We start from the raw sequence: 16,650 nt of genomic DNA on the forward strand, positions 1-16,650 counted from the left end.
AAGGTGTTCCCTTGGGATGCACACCTGAGAGAAGGGAGGATTGCAGATGCAGAATTCATGGTACAGTGCAGGCCCAGAATCAGGTTTGGCCAACCCCTTTGGGGAGCTCTGGAGCTAGAATGGCCCTTTTGAGTTTCCCAGAATTGGGCTGAGGTATTCCAGCCTTTATATTGCCATATCAATTGGTCATTGGATGTGGGCTGCCCAGGAAGGGTTTCACCTGGGCAGGATCATTCTCTGCAGGTGAGGCGATCCCTGAGGGGCTGACTGACAGCACTCCAGCAGTTAAGTCCTTCCCTGAATGGGGAGCTGAGCAGTGCCTCAGTGTCTACCAAAATTCCCCTGTATCCACTAGGAGTGACCAGTTCGTTTTTGTTTTTTTAGTATCATTAACTCATGGATTTAAATATGTATATATTTAGAAAACTTGCCATTGACTTATAAGTATGGAAAGATGCACAAATGTATGTAAATATACAGCTCAATAAATGTTTGCCAAGTAAACACAGCAGTGTAACCAGTACAGAGATCAGGAAATAAAACAATGCTAGCAATCCAGGAGTTCCTCTTTCCCCTTCCTTTTCCTTCTGGTCATTACTTGCTCTTTCCAAGGGTCTCTGCTATCCTGACTTGAATTTAACATGTTTTTGAAATTTGTGTAACAATCATACAGTAAGGGATCTTTTGTTCTGACTTCTTTCACTCAGTATTATATTTATGAAATTAAGTTTATAGCTGTAAGTCATTTATTCCCATTGCTGTAGAGTTTTTCTTTGTTTGAATATACCATTTTAAAAAACCATTTCTGCTGTTGATAGGCATTTGGAGTGTTTCCAGTTTTTGGAAGTTTTGAAAGCACTGCTATAAACATAGCTGAACATATCTTTTGGTGAACATATGTACACATTTCTCTTGGGTATATACCTAGTGAAGTTGCTAAGTACAGTTGGCCCTCTGTATCCGTGGGTTCCACACCTGTGGATTCAACCAATGCATATAAAAAATAGGGGAAAAAAAATCCAGAAAGTTCCAGAGAGCAAAATTTGAATTTGCTAAGCAACTGGCAACTATTTAAGTAGCATTTGCATTGTATTTAAAACTGTTCATGGCATTTGTATCATATTAGGTACTATAAGTAATCTAGAGATAATTTAAAGCATATGTAAGTATGTGCATAGGTTATGTGCAAATACTATGCCATTTTATATAAGGGACTTGAGTATCACAAATTTTGGTATCCTCTGGGCTCCTGGAACCAATGTCCTGCAGATTTGGAGCGATGACTGTATGTATATGTTCCATTTTAGCAGATAATGTCAGTCTTCCAAAGTAATTACTGATTTACACTCCTACTTGTAATGTACAGAAGTTCCATTTGCTGTGATTTGCCCCTGTTTATTTAGGATGTTACCCTCCAGGTTGTACAATTAAGAACTGGGTGTATTTACTAGGGTCCCTCTCTCTTTAGCAGGTTCTGTACTCTAATCTTTGTTTTCTGAGGCTATGAGATTTTGAAATTCTGTTCTGCTTTTCAGAAGTTTTTGGCTTAGCTTTTTTACCATTTTCCACCCAATTATGCATTTGAGACTCCCTCATGTCTTCAGTTGTGTCACTCCAGCTCTCAGTGACAACCAGAAGCTCTGATGGTTCCTCTTTTCCCTCAACAGAGGTACTTTGCTTGGGAAAGACATATTTCTGAGTCTTTTTTTGTGGGGGGGCAGATTCTGCAAATGCCCCAGGGCAGGAGGAAACAGCTGCAGAAGATCACCTTGCTTCTCCATAGTTCACCCTTTTTTGGAAACTTAGCCTCTCTAGGCCTCATTCCTTCAGTAGCTCTCTAAAATCTTTAAACAGTTGATTTTTGTATTTTTTCTTTTGTGTGTGTGTGTGTGAGTTTGGGGGAGGGAGGTGTTGTTTTGCTGTGAATTACTCTACCTTGGAAGCAGAAGTATGGATTAAAACATATTTGATGTTTCAATAAATTAAAATTGTTGTCCTTAACAGTGTTCAAATTATTCCATTTTTGGTCAGCGGGAGCCTCCTCAAAATTTATTCCTGAGTCTTTTTGACTCGACTCTTTGATAGCTTTCTTTGGCAGCTTTCTTGCTATCTGGTATGACAAAGTGTTCCAGGTTCATCATGTACCTTTTTGCCTCAGATGTGGAATCAGCCATTCTGAAGGAGTCCCAATTCCTTTTACCAGGAAATGGAATCTCAAGATCATTACTGCAGGGTTGGTCGTTGTTTCTAGGCATTTTCAGCAAACAAAGGGAGAAAAATATATTTTATTTTCTTCATACAAGATAAAACTACATTAAGAATTGATATAGATACTTCCAGTTCCAATTCAAGACTACAGGGTTTTTACTTTACTGTTCCTCTCCTGTACTGAGAGTCGCAGTTTTTAATGACTCCAGTAGTGACAGAATTAAAATATCACCAAATCACTCATTTCCATGATCCCACAGTACATACAGGATCAAGATTTATCTTCATTTTTTTGTCCCTAGAGTATATTCCATTAGGAAGTCAACCTAATATGATTTCTTCTCTTTGTGACTGTGCCATTAAAATTTTGGATACAAATTTCAGTTCATTTGTTTATTTTTGATTTCTATTTTATTTTTTAGAATTTTAATTTAATTTTATATTTACATAAATTACATAATTTCAAAATAAAATCTACAAAAACCAGGGAGTATAGATTCTATCCTCAACACCTCTCCTTTATTTTCTTTAACTTCCTAAAGGTAACCACTTAAAAGTTTTTAAGTTTCATCCTTCTGTTTTTGTATGTGCGAAGAGGTGTGTGTGTGTGTGTGTGTGTGTGTGTGTGTGTGTGTGTGTATTTATTTCCCCTCCTACTTCTTAGATGAATGGTAGCATACTGTATACTCTTTTCTTCACCCTGTTTTTTTAACTTAAAGATATATCCTGGAGACTGTTCCATAGTTTGATGAATTTGGACTCATTTCTGTCATATTTTTTATGTTACATTTATATTTATACAAATCTTTTATTTTAAGTCATTTTTAATTGTATGGTCTATGTTATTTGCTCTCCCAGTGTATTTTTTGGTATTTCAGAAGGTTTGTGTATTAGGGTTCAGTCAGGGAAGCTGATTGTGTAATGTGGGAAGGGACTTATTATGGAAATAAGACCATATACAGTTTTGAGAGGACTCATGGGGTGAAGATCTAGAAGGGGGAATTGGAGGATCAGAGAAGGAGTCACTAGTCAGATCCTCTAAATCAGTGGCAACGGGTAGACAAGTTGGAGCTTTTAGGGAAATCTGAGAAGCCAACTATGTCCAGCCACTGGAGTGCGACTGTGAAGGGGAAGCTTGAAGAGAGCCACATGGGAAACTCTTGCTGTGTTTAGTTACCCCCTCTGTAGGTTTTCACCTAAGCATCTGGTGGTGGGCTTGTGCCACTGCTCACCCAGCACAAACCAGCAGTTTGTATTTTTGTTCTGTTGGTTACTTTTATATTGATGCCTTTGTATAGTACTTCAATTTCCTCCCTTTCTTGGGAGGGGAAGTTGTTTTATAGTGATTTTCTTCTGTAAGCAATATTGAAACAGCTAGTAACTTATTCTCATCTCCTCAGCCAGCATTTGGTTTAAAATAATACCCTTTTACTCTTAGTACCATAAGGTAATCAGGAAACATCCTACTTTTTGTATACTCTCACTACCCTCTCCCCATTTTTGATAATTGTACTGTATCTATACTGTCATTACACATAGCAATTACATAGTATGTTTTTTCTCTTACTCTCGTCATTTATTCTCAGTTCTTTTAATAAATGTGTATTAATGGTCCTTCGTAATGTGGATGTGTCTCCTGTTATTTTGGTTGACTGAAGTATATTCTCTAGTAGATTCCTCACGAAAGGCTTAAGGGAGCAATATTTCCTGGGTTCTTACAGTTCAGAACAGTTTGATTGTCACCATTGTACTTGCGAGTCAGTTTGCCTGCATTTAAAATCCTTGGTTTACTTTATCTTCTCTTGAGAATATTAAAATGTTATTTCATTTTCTATTAGCATATAGTATTGTCAAAGTCTGATGACAGTCTAATTTTTGTTTTTTGTGTAAGTGGCTTTCTCTTTCTGCCTGAATGTTTAAAGGATTTTTTTTTTTCTTGTTCACAGAAGGTCAATTGTTGTACTAAAATGTGCCCTGGTATTGGTCATTCTGGGTCAGTTTTTCCAGGTATGCGGTATGCCCTTTAAATATATAGTTTCAAGTGTTTTTGAAAAATTTCAGCAACGTTTTCTTGAAGTCTAGTTTCTCATATTCATTCTACTCCATTGATTTGATTTCCTTCTTTGAGGACTCCTGTTATACATACGTTGGATCTTGTTTGCATGTCTTCTCTGTCCCTTTATTGCAAATCCCATCTCATTTTTCTTTTCTTTTTTTTTTTTGATATTAGAATTTTCCTCCTATTTACCTTCTTTTTCTCTTAAAGCATTATATATATATTAATAAATTAATTTAATTTATTTATTTCTGGCTGCATTGGGTCTTCATTTCTGTGCGTGGGCTTTCTCTAGTTGCAGGCAGGTGGGGGCTATTCTTTGCTGCGGTGCACGGGCTTCTCATTGTGGTGGCTTCTCTTTTTGCGGAGCATGGGTTCTAGGCGTGCAGGCTTCAGTAGTTGTGGCACGTGGGCTCAGTAGTTGTGGCTTGCGGGCTCTAGAGCACAGGCTCAGTAGTTGTGGCGCACGGGCTTAGTTGCTCCGCGGCATGTGGGATCTTCCCGGACCAGGGCTTGAACCCGTGTCCCCTGCATTGGCAGGCGGATTCTTAACCACTGTGCCACCAGGGAAGCCCTATATTTTGTTTTATTCACTCTTTAATATCTTCTGGTTAGTCTTCACTTCTGAAATGATTTTTCTTTTTTTTCTAATTCTTTCCTGAGTTTTGTCAACTTATTTCTATTTGTAATTCTAATTTGTTATTTCATATCTTCAGTCATTTAAAAAATTTCTCTTGGCTCATTTTGAATTAATAATTTACAGTTTCATCTGTTGGTGAGCATATCTTTTTGGCGTGTTTTCATTTTCTGTTGCAATGTTATTCTATCTCTTATTCTTTTTTCTCAAAATAACTTCACATATGATTTGACTACAGTGTTTTCTGTTGCTCATTTTTATGTGAAATTAGTTTTCCTCAATTGGTAGGAGAGAAATGTGGACCAGGATAATTTCTATCTTCATGGCTCTGGAGCTCTTCTGTTGCTTTCATGAAATTAAACGAATATGTCATCTCATTCTTTGTGAGCTCTCTTGGCTTCCTTCCTCTCTTCCACCTTTATCTGGATCTTTTTCTTTTGCCCTGTTGTTCTTATTTCAGTCTGGAGTGAATCTCGGCAATTTCTTCTCAGCATGGGCTTCATCCTTGAAGGAAGTGTTTCTTTAGCTCGTTAGTTTAGAACTGTGCTGTCCAGTGGGTACAATGGCTACTTAAATTTAAGTAAAATAAATTAAAATAAAATTAAACATTTGATTCATCATTTGCATTACCCACATAACAAGTGCTTAATAGCCATATATGGCTAGTGGCTACTGTAATGAGCATTGTTGATACAGTATAATATCCTAACCACAGAAAGTTCTATTAGACAGTGATGGTTTAAAGTGTGCTTTCTTCTTTTCAGACTTTATTATAGACCTTTTGCACACACGTGCCAATCGCTATGTGTACAAAAACCCCTGTATTTTAGCTAAGCTTCTAAACTTGTCCTGCTGTACTTTTCATTGAGGATGTAATGCAGTTTGGGGATTTTCCTTGTCAGGTCCATCAAACATTCTGCTTCCCTCTGCTCTCTCTTGCACAGATGCTTATACCACACCAGTTTTGCAGCTGTAAGTGGTTTGTTCTTATTTGCTGCTTGTATTTTGGTTATTGTGGGGTGCCTTGTCCCCTAATTTTGATGTAGATAATGGTCCATGGGTTTTGCGATTCTAGCTTCTTTGCTGTTTTATGAGGGGGTGTATTAGTCAGGGTCCTCTAAAGAAACAGAACCAATACAGGGGAGATAGAAGGGTCTGAGGGCCTGAGAACCAGGAACACTAAGGGCAGGAGATCAATGTCTCAGTTTAAGTAGTTAAGCAAAAGGGACCAATTCTTCCTCCTTCTGCCTTTTTTATTCTATTCAGGCCCTCAGTGGATTGGCTGATGCCCACCCACATTGGAGGGGGTGCAAACTGCTTTACAGAGTCCACCTATTCAAATGCTAATTTCATCTGAAAACACCCTCAGAGACACACCCAGAAATAGTGTTTAGCCAAATATCTGTGTGCTCTATGATCCAATCAAGTTGACATGTAAAATGAACCCTCACAGAGGGATTTGGGGAGATTCACAAGCTACATTGCAGCCACTGCCATTCTCTCTCTCTTTTTAAGGATATTAACAATTCTTAATTTTCTTTCTTTCTTTTTTTTTTTTTTTTTTTTTTTTGCGGTACGTGGGCCTCTCACTGTTGTGGCCTCTCCCGTTGCGGAGCACAACGCGCAGGCTCAGCGGCCATGGCTCACGGGCCCAGCCGCTCCGAGGCATGTGAGATCTTCCCAGACCGGGGCACGAACCCGTGTCCCCTGCATCGGCAAGCGGACTCTCAACCACTGCGCCACCAGGGAAGACCTATTTGCATTTTTTAACAGTTTAGTTTTTAGAGCAGTTTTAGGGTCACAGAAAAATTGAGTGGAAGGTAAAGAGTTTTCCCATATGCCCTGTGCCTCCACACATGCACAGACTCCTTTATTATCAGCATCTCCCACTAGAGTGGTACACTGGTTACAATTGATGAACCCACATTGACATGTCATAATCACCCAAAGTCCACAGTTTACATTATAGTTTCCTCTTGGTGCAGCCACTGCCATCTTCTACAATCCTCTTTTTTTGGTCTTTCAGATTTTTTTCTCTCCATAATCTTGTAATATTATGTAATTCTGTAGCTTCTGTTCTGCCTTATCTTCTAAACCCTAAACGTGCTTCCCCTCTTTTCTTTAGTATTTCTTTACCATCAAATTACATTATTAACTGACTAAGCAAACTTGGGCATGCTGCTTGGTCTCTTTCCACCTTTTGTTGCACCATTTTAAAAATGAGGAAGCTGGACTCAGGTTTGTTTCTTCACGGAGGAACCTCATCAGTGTTCTCTGTTAGTGTTAGCAGGATCTATTATTTAAACAGTAAATGTATTCGTGATGCTTTCAGTACAGAATGCTGCTCTTAAACAGGGTAGAGATGAACTTCCTGGTAGTGCGACTTAGTTCATTCTCAGCTAAATATAAATGTAATATCTCCCTTAAAAGATATTTTTTTGCATGAGATTTATCTCTTTGTTGTTCTGTTACTCCCTCAGCTGTGTACCTGAGGGTGATTATCTTACCTGAAGCAGTCTTACTATGTATATTCCAGGCTATACAGTTTGTTTTCTTTTCTGCAGTCTGCCGTTATTTGCCATTACTGACTAGAGGTCTAAGGCATAGATTTTCTTGGTCTATTGTTCTTTTAATGCTTGAGTTCAATATATAAAAGAAAAGATTGCATTTTATTGCAGACATTTTTCTCTGAAATAATTTTTAGCTACAAGGAAGTAGCTCTATTTCTGTGAGTCATCATTCTGTCTTACATAGTGCTGGCTAAAGATTTAATTTTGTAGATGGAGATTTATGACTTCTAGATAGCTGCAAAAATTGAAATTTCTAAAGAATTTTAGATTTGCTATAAATTCCTTTATATATTGAAAATCGGAGCTTGAGATACAAATATAGGTAATTGTGGTTGATAAAATTTTCCTAATATCTCATGATTTTCAAAGAGAAATAGAGTTCTCGGTAGTCATTTTAAAATGTAAGCTAACTTTTTTTTTTTTTTTTCCTCAGCTTCCAATAAAAACAGGACAGCAGAACACACATACCAAAGTCAGTACCGAACACAACAAGGAATGTCTTATCAATATTTCCAAATACAAGTTTTCTTTGGTTATAAGCGGCCTCACCACTATCTTAAAGAATGTTAACAATATGGTGAGTGTTTGCATTACTGTTTTATGGGAGAATTCGGTTTGTTTTTGATTTTAAACTTTGGAACAGCGTATTTTGAAGTATGTAAAGTCATTTTCTGTGGACTCTGGATATAAACATTCATCTTAATTTATGGATGAGACAGGTAACCTTTTAACTTTCTTTGTAGATTTTAATTCTTTTTCTTAGATACTTGTCTTATTTGTGACCCTATCTACTGTTCCATTTTTCTGGAATTAGGATTTCATACAGATTTTGTCATATTTAAATTGACGATAGTAATCTATTAAAATCTTTTCCTTAGCTTCTCATTTGAATATTTACATATCAGACTGTCCCAGTCCTAAGTAGATGGTAAATAAAATATGACTTTGTAGTCCTAAAATGTGAGATTGCTTTTGTGAAGATGTTGTTTTATTTCCTTCGTCCTGTAACCTGTGACAGATTCCATGGTAGAAAACCTGTGTTGAAACAGTTTTCCTCAAATACCTATTTCATCATTTCCACTGTCAAAAGCTCATAATTGCTTCTTTTTTTCCTGTTTTATAAAATCTGTTTACATTCCCTAGACTTCAAGGTACTCCAACTATTTTCTGTCTGTACCTTTGAACATATTATTTCTCCTCTTGCTGTCCGGTGATTCTTTCCTCTGTGTCAATTTCTATCTAAAATTTCTTTCATACTCAGTTGAGAACAACCCATCTGGATATTTCTTGATTAACTCCAAACTGCTCTGCTTGTTTTGAGCACTTATAACCACAGTTTATACTGTTTGCATTGAGCAGTGAAACTGATTTCTGGTTTTAGATTGTGAAAATCAGTACCATTTTCATAGTCACATCATCTTTGGTGTGTTTTCTTTTTAAAAAGTTGATTGGAAGATACCCCGGGCTTACAAAATTGGTAAACTGGAGAAGTGGGCAATCATATTTTCTCTTTATGGAAAAAAATTAAGATTTTCTGAAAAAAGGACCTTTTATAAATATGTAAAGTGACTTACAGAAATACATTTAAGATTTTATGGAACTCTTCTGTTGCATAGTGTGTGGGTCATACAGATAGGATTTTGCTTTTATAGATAAGTGGCCATGTTCTCAGATAGAAAATGTTTTAGTATTTGGACTCTTCCTTTAAAAACAAAAACAGTATTGAGATATTGGCATTCATTTAGTGCTTATTGAGTAAATTGAATTGTAGAAACCATAGTCTGCTGTTAATAGTGTAGTATTTGATTTAAAGATAGTGAATGCTTAAAACTCGCTTTAATTGGTGTTACAGCATTTTGTTGCTGTAAGAGTTAGGCTTTGATTATTTTGTGGCATCAAAGTGTGGTTAAATGTTCAGTTCAAGATTCTGGTAAAGATCTATATGTGTATCTAAATCCTACATATTTTTTTTCTATATTGTTCAAATCTAAATTTTACTTAAAAAATAACAGAACATGGGATTTTCCTAATGTTACCATCTCTTTAATGCTGTTTGTTTCAAAGTACATTTAGTACTTTTTTTTTTTTTTTTTTTTTTTTTTGCGGTACGCGGGCCTCTCACTGTTGTGGCCTCTCCCGTTGTGGAGCACAGGCTCCGGACGCACAGGCTCAGCAGCCACGGCTCACGGGCCCAGCTGCTCCGCGGCATGTGGGATCCTCCCGGACCGGGGCATGAATCCGTGTCCCCTGCATCAGCAGGCGGACTCTCAACCACTGCGCCACCAGGGAAGCCCTTACTACATATTTTTAAAGTATAACCCAGAGTATCTTTTACTGTGGCAGGCTGATGGCAGACTGTTTGCCTGAGAATTTATTTTGTGTGAGCATTAGGATAAAATCAGAAATAATAGATTTAAATATAGTATAATCTGGGAGATATAATGATTTATCTATTGATTTTCTTGATCCTTAGTCCCTCACTTTTCAGATGTGTGCTCATTTGTAGTGGAGAGTAATAACCAACTTTTAGTGTTCTGAATATCTTTTCTTTTAGAGAATATTTGGAGAAGCTGCTGAAAAAAATTTATATCTCTCTCAGTTGATTATATTGGATACACTGGAAAAATGTCTTGCTGGGGTGAGTAAATCTATTCTTGAATAGGCAGGTTTTGTGCATTCAGTTTTGAGAATGATCTGATGTACTGAAGCATAGGTGTGGACAAGGAGAAGAGTCATGGACTTTTTGTCTAAGACATGAAAATGAATTTTGTTAACAGAGCTGACTGGGTAGCATAGAGAAGTTTTCAAGAAAAAATTATATTCTCATCTTTTGTAAATTAAATAGATATTAAGATTACTTATAAAGTGTTAAGCTTGAGTCACATTTCTCTCTCTCTCAGGTTTTCTAGAAAAAATTTTGTGGAAAAGTCACTATTTCATTTAACTGATTTCTCCAGTTGGTTAGGCCTGTGGCATTGCTTAGCTGTCAAAGAATGTGATGTTAAAGACCAAGACAATCTTGTTTCCGCCTGTGTGAATCTGATTTTATATTTTACTTTTCAAATCTATGTAAAGAGAACTTAAAAAATTAAAACTATTACTGTTACTGTGATAGATTCTACCTTAAGAACACTTGTTATGTAAATATGAACATATAAAATAGATATGTGGAGGAGTAGTTGAGTACAAAACAACTGTTTCTCATGTTTCCTCTAAATAGTTATCTCAGAGTTTTCAACCATGCCTTACTTAGAAATTTTTCAAGAATATTTCTGGTTATTTATTTATTTGGCTGCGTCGGGTCTTAGTTGCAGCATGCGGGATCTTCGTTGCGGTATGCAGGATCTTTCATTGCGGTGCGCGGGCTCTTCATTGCGGCGTGCGGCCTTCTCTAGTTGTTGCAGGCTGGCTTCTCTCTAGTTGTTGCACACAGGCTTCTCTCTAGTTGTGGTGCGTGGGCTCCAGTGTGCGCGGTCTCAGTAGTTGCGGCGTGCAGGCTCAGTATTCGCGGTGCACGGGCTTAGTTGCCCCTCAGCATGTGGGATCTTAGTTCCCCGACCAGGGATTGAACCTGCGTCTCCTGCCTTGGAAGGTGGATTCTTAACCACTGGACCACCAGGGAAGTCCCCAAGAATGTTTCTGTTGTATAAAGCATAATGCTTCTATACTTCACTAGCTTTAATTTTTCCTGGAAAATGGTAGGAGTTTACATAAATATATAAATTTAATACCTCCATTTTAAAGATGTCTATTCAATATGTATTGGGGTAACTTATTTCTTCAGAGATTATAATCTCTCTTCCTTTGACCCATCTTTTTCTTTTTTTTTTTTTTTCTTTTTTTTGCGGTACACGGGCCTCTCATTGCTGCGGCCTCTCCCGTCGCGGAGCACAGGCTCCGGACGCGCAGGCCCAGCGGCCATGGCCGATGGGCCCAGCCGCTCCGTGGCATGAGGGACCCTCCCGGACCAGGGCACTAACCCGTGTCCCCTGCATCGGCAGGCGGACTCTCAACCACTGCACCACCAGGGAAGCCCCTTTATTCAGAATTGCTTCTCTCTTCCACGTATGTTATAATTGTTCTTTATAGTAAAACTAGATGGGAAGCGACTTTGACATATGAGGACTGATCAGTTGAGAACAGAGAGAACAGTCAAAGTGTTTAAAGAAGGGGTAGCGTCGGGAGTTGGAAAAGGGGTAGGGTAGGGAATTGGAAAACATAATTACATTCACACAATGATGTATCCTTAGGGAAGAGAAGTATACTATTTAAGACTATAGGCCACAAAACCTAAGCATAATGTTTTAAATTCTTTTATTGACCCTTGTCCACATTCCAAAATTGTGCTACAGTGCTTATAAATTTTCTTCTTAAATTGAGGACGAGCTAGTTCTGCTTTAGCTTTGTGCTGTGTATTAATTTGTGATGGGCTGTTCATTTGTAAAATAGAGTGAAAGAGCAAAAAAGCTGTTAAATAGGATGATGGAATTTTGAAGGTGGACAATGTTTCAACTTCTCTTGAATCAATTCTTTGTAGTGGTCTTATTACTTTGATTGTAGATGCCAATATATCAGTGACACCCATGTTTGAATGGGGGTAGGCTGGTTTATTGCCTCTTCAGTTCTACATCTTTTCTCCATTAACATTTATAATTGAGAGGTAGTGGTAAAGGTATTTTAGATAATGATCACTGATATCATTGACCCCTGTTTAATTTGATACTCTTTGGAGATAGCTTAATTGAAGCCCTACTAAGTGGGCATGGTACAGCTTTTATAATACATAAAATATATATTAGCTTGCTCTGCTCAATTGAAAATGTATAAAGTTTTAAATTAAATTTATAATTAAAAATAATACTATTCATATTATTGAACAGCTGTGTTTTTCTGGATTGCCTTCAATGACTTTATGGTTGTGTCCTGATTTTCCTTTTTACTTATTTATTTATTTTATTTTTTATTAAAAAATTTTTTTTACAGTAGGTCCTTGTTGGTTATTGGTTTTCCTTTTTAGATCAAAGTAAGTTGAGACAGTTTAAGAACTGAGCCCTATAGTACATATTTATCATATTAGTAGTTGAACTAGCTAAATGAAAGTGAACAAATACTTATCAATATCATGATTAAAACCAAAATTTTATGAGTAAAATTTTGTAGAATTTGAGGAATCTTAAGTATTTTTGATCCTGTATATATGACCATTATTCAAAAGATTGAACACTTCTATAATTTTCATTTGTATATTAATTGGAGTTGGTTTCAACACCTGTATTGTCTGGTTAGCCTATAAATAAGAAAGAGCATTGTAACTCAAATTTTGCAGGTTTTTGTGATATCTGTTTATTTACTGTCCAAATATTTCAATGTATTTGCATCTGAAAGCTTTTGGAATGCAATTACAGATTTGATCATAGCACACTTACAAAAATTTGTTCTTTGTCATCATGCTTGGTATTATCAAAATTGTCATTCATATAAGGATACTAAAGCCGTTAGGTAAAATACTGATGTGGAACAGTCTATTTTCAACTAAGGGTAGCTTATCCACTGGCTGTTTTTGTTAATTGTAGAGATTTATTTTACAAAGTAGAAACCTCAGTGTTAACACCAAAGTTATCAAACTTGGTGTCATTAACAGAGAGACCACCTGGCATTATGTACTTCTGATGTGATGTAATACAAACTGTAGTGAATTCTACCTAGTGTTTAACTTGAATCTAATCAGACTGTTATATTTAGATTCCAGCTTAACAGAAAATATAACAACTAAAAGAACAAGTTTCACCACTAAGACATAATCAGATCAATAATATACAACATTTTGTAAGGCAACTGGTCTATTTTCTTTAAAAAAGTCAATGTTATGGAAAATAAAAATGATCTATATGGTGTGTGAGGGGGAAATAGTTTTAGGATAAAGAGACTAAAGGAATGTTACAATCATGCTGCAATCTGTGAACCTTTTTTGGATCCTGGTTGAATAAAACAAGAACAGCTATGAAAGACATTACGGGGCAATTTGGATACGGTTTGGGTATTAGCTGATCTAAGGGAATTTTTTATTTCTCCTTGGTGTGATGATTGCATTGAAGTTATATTGGAGAATTTTCTTATATTTTAGAGATGCCGAAGTAAGTTAGTAGTGAAGTAATGATGTTTGTAATTTACTTTGAAATGGTTAAACCAAAACAAAATTATTTGTAATAAGTAATATCTATCTGTTTTGGTCAGTCTGCACAAAGGTAGATGTGATTGCTCACCCAGGAATTAATTTGGATGTTGAGATAGATGACACAGTGCACTCACCAGTGAATATGAATAAAGTTTATTTAGGACTCACAATAAGCTAGGGATTCCCAGGAAGGGAAGGGCTTATGTGGGGATTTGATGAACAGGGGAACAAGCAGAAATTGGGGTGCTGAGGAGGATGGATGGGGGTACCTGGACTTTTCTTGTGATTAAGAAGTGAAAGATGGAACCACCCTCTTTATTAAACTAATTGTAGATAGATAAAGCAAACATGATGAAATATTAACAATTGTTGAATCTAGGTGATGAGTATATGGGTGTTCGTTATTCTGTTTCTTCTCTTATGTATATTTGAAATTTTCCATAATAGAAAATATTTACAGGTAAGTTTAAGAAAGTTTTAGAATTATGTGATTATTTCTATTTTAGCAACCAAAGGACACGATGAGGTTAGATGAAACAATGCTGGTCAAACAGTTGCTGCCAGAAATCTGCCATTTTCTTCACACTTGTCGTGAGGGAAACCAACATGCAGCTGAACTTCGGAATTCTGCCTCTGGGGTTTTATTTTCTCTCAGCTGCAACAACTTCAATGCAGTCTTTAGTCGAATTTCTACCAGGTTAGTGTGTAAATTTACATAGGAATATTGTAAGTAATATAAAATTTGTCTACATAAAAGTAAAAAGTTGACAGAAATGAGTTTAACCTGTGGGCTTCTGTTGAAATTTTATACATTGATTTCTTAGAAATTTTTGTTTTGTAATGTTGTGTTATTGGTGGGTACAGTTAAATGTGAGTACTATGATAAACTTGAAAGTCTAAGTTTTAGGAAAAAATGTCACCCATGACTGGGCTTTTTTTTTTTTTTTTAAATACTATTGATAGGTATAAATTTTGGGTTTGGCTTTTTAACGTATTATTCCTTGTAATGAAATTAGTCAATCAGAATAATTGATGAGTAGTCAGAATTCTAATGATCTTAACGCTCTGATCCTTATCACAAGCTCCTAAGTTATCAAAAAACAAAACAAAACAAAACACCAAACCAGCAGTGTGGAAGCAAAAGGAAATGAGTAATTCTAGAAAGTGAACTGTATTTTAAGTGTATGAACTGTGAAATCTCCCATTTGTTGAGCATTTACAGCATGTGCTATGCTGTTGGATCTTCACAGTATCCCTGAAATGTAGGTGACACCCCATTTTATAGGTAAGCAAACTAATACTAAAGAAGTTATCAAGGTGCTGGGCCAAGTAACAGAGGACCCAAAACTACAAAGTCTGGCTGGCTTCAGAGTCTGTCCATTTTATTGTGCCTGGCTGCTTCCTGGTACCACTGTGTCAGCCGCATTTTGATGAAATCCTTTTTATAATATCCACTGCTGTGCTTTAAAATTGTATGATAAGTATAATTTAAGCTTTTATTGATGCTTAGAAATCATCATGTGATCATTCATTGTGATAATGCTAGAGATGGAGAAATGGGTATAGAACTGTAGCTGATGGCAGCAGGTAACTCTGGATCTTAATTTTATGCAGACGATTTGCCTTTCTCATGCAAGTAGAGTCAAATGGGTCCCTAATTAAGACCAAGTAGGAAGTATAACGGAAATCACCTAGTGATTCAGTGGATCAAAGACTAACGCAGTCCTTTGCTTAATGGCACCTGCATCTTTGATTTGTCTGTGTTGTGTGAGCAGTGGATGTCCATTAGCTTAGTTCATTCTTACGTTGTTTTCCAACAGATGTGAATGAGAACATACATCATAGTTTGAGAATCTGTGCTGTGGTTTTTAGGCGGAACTGGCTAGCTTCAAAATCCTGCAGTCTTTTTAATAAAAAATGACATTTCTTTGATCGTGATGCTGGGCAACAGTATTTTTCAACCTCTCATCAGAATTGTGGTGCAAAGAAAATTAAAATTTTATCTAATGTTATAATATGACTGATAGTGTAGGGTAATGGTTATACAATAGAACAATGTCTTCATGAAATCCCTTGAGTGTTAGCATCTCATACTCTGAGTAAATAGTACACTGGTTGAAGCAGTAAGGTAGCAAACACCTAGGTAATAGGATGCATTAAAATGATAAAAAAACAAACCAAACCCCTTCTTTGTTTAGGTGACTACTAGACCAGTCTTACTGTTTGAAATAATCTTACATTGAAGGTAGAAAATGATCAAAAGGGTAAAATGATTTTTAGTCTATCCAAACATGAATTGCTTTAATAAAACACAGCAAATATGCCACCTCTGAAAACTCTAAAAATCTTCTAGTCACCAAAGGTTTTATTTTGCAGCATTGGCACGTGTAAAAATAGACAACTTTTGGGTATTTCCTGAATCTAGTTCACTGTTTGCAGAGTAGAAGTTAAATGTCTCCAGAATAAGCCAGTTTCTTTAGCTTTCAGGGGACAGACTGCTCAGAAATGGGATCTATGAAATTCATGTTTCAGACAATTACATGTGCTGTTTCATTTAGTTGGTGCCAGAAATAGGAGCTGATCTTATTAGAGGGTCACTTACCTAAAAGACCATTATGATGGTTTAATTTAGATGGGGTTATCCTGTGACACTGCTGTCGTAGCATTAGGTGACAAAATATGCAAGGAACTGGAATGGCAGTTCTTTCTGAAGATTGATTTTATACTTCGTATGTACTAGATGAATCAGTATCATGAAAATTTGTTGTGCTTGACCGTTTTACCTGTCTGTGGATGTTTCTCTTTTAGGATTAACATTAGCTTTTGATATTTCTGTCCTTTGCTTTTCTTTAAGGGAATAATATGAGTTACAGATCATAAGATAACTTTTTTATTCTGCTGAAGTATACCATGTTCTGTGGCTCATAGTACTCTTTTATGTAGAGCATTAGCTGCTTTTTCCACAGAATTATTATACAATGCACTGGATCTAATTGTTTTGTCG

General features: G+C 36.5%; 1 protein-coding gene across 6 annotated transcripts in view; it reads left to right on the forward strand.

The window, feature by feature from the left end:
- The window catches only part of NF1 (neurofibromin 1), a 261,641-nt gene that overhangs the window by 49,424 nt on the left and 195,567 nt on the right, over positions 1-16,650 (forward strand). For 5 of the 6 annotated variants that reach the window (XR_009530430.1, XM_060082451.1, XM_060082452.1 and 2 more), the window contains exons 2-4: positions 7,905-8,048; positions 10,026-10,109; positions 14,153-14,343. Coding sequence is in view for 5 of the 6 variants with exons in the window: in XM_060082451.1 (XP_059938434.1) it covers positions 7,905-8,048; positions 10,026-10,109; positions 14,153-14,343 (419 nt within the window). In the remaining variant the exon portion in view is untranslated. The remainder of the gene's footprint in view (positions 1-7,904; positions 8,049-10,025; positions 10,110-14,152; positions 14,344-16,650) is intronic. The other variant, XM_060082453.1, reaches the window with a different exon arrangement.

Source organism: Mesoplodon densirostris, chromosome 18 (genome assembly GCF_025265405.1).
Source record: "Mesoplodon densirostris isolate mMesDen1 chromosome 18, mMesDen1 primary haplotype, whole genome shotgun sequence".
In the NCBI taxonomy this organism is placed as follows: domain Eukaryota; kingdom Metazoa; phylum Chordata; class Mammalia; order Artiodactyla; family Ziphiidae; genus Mesoplodon; species Mesoplodon densirostris.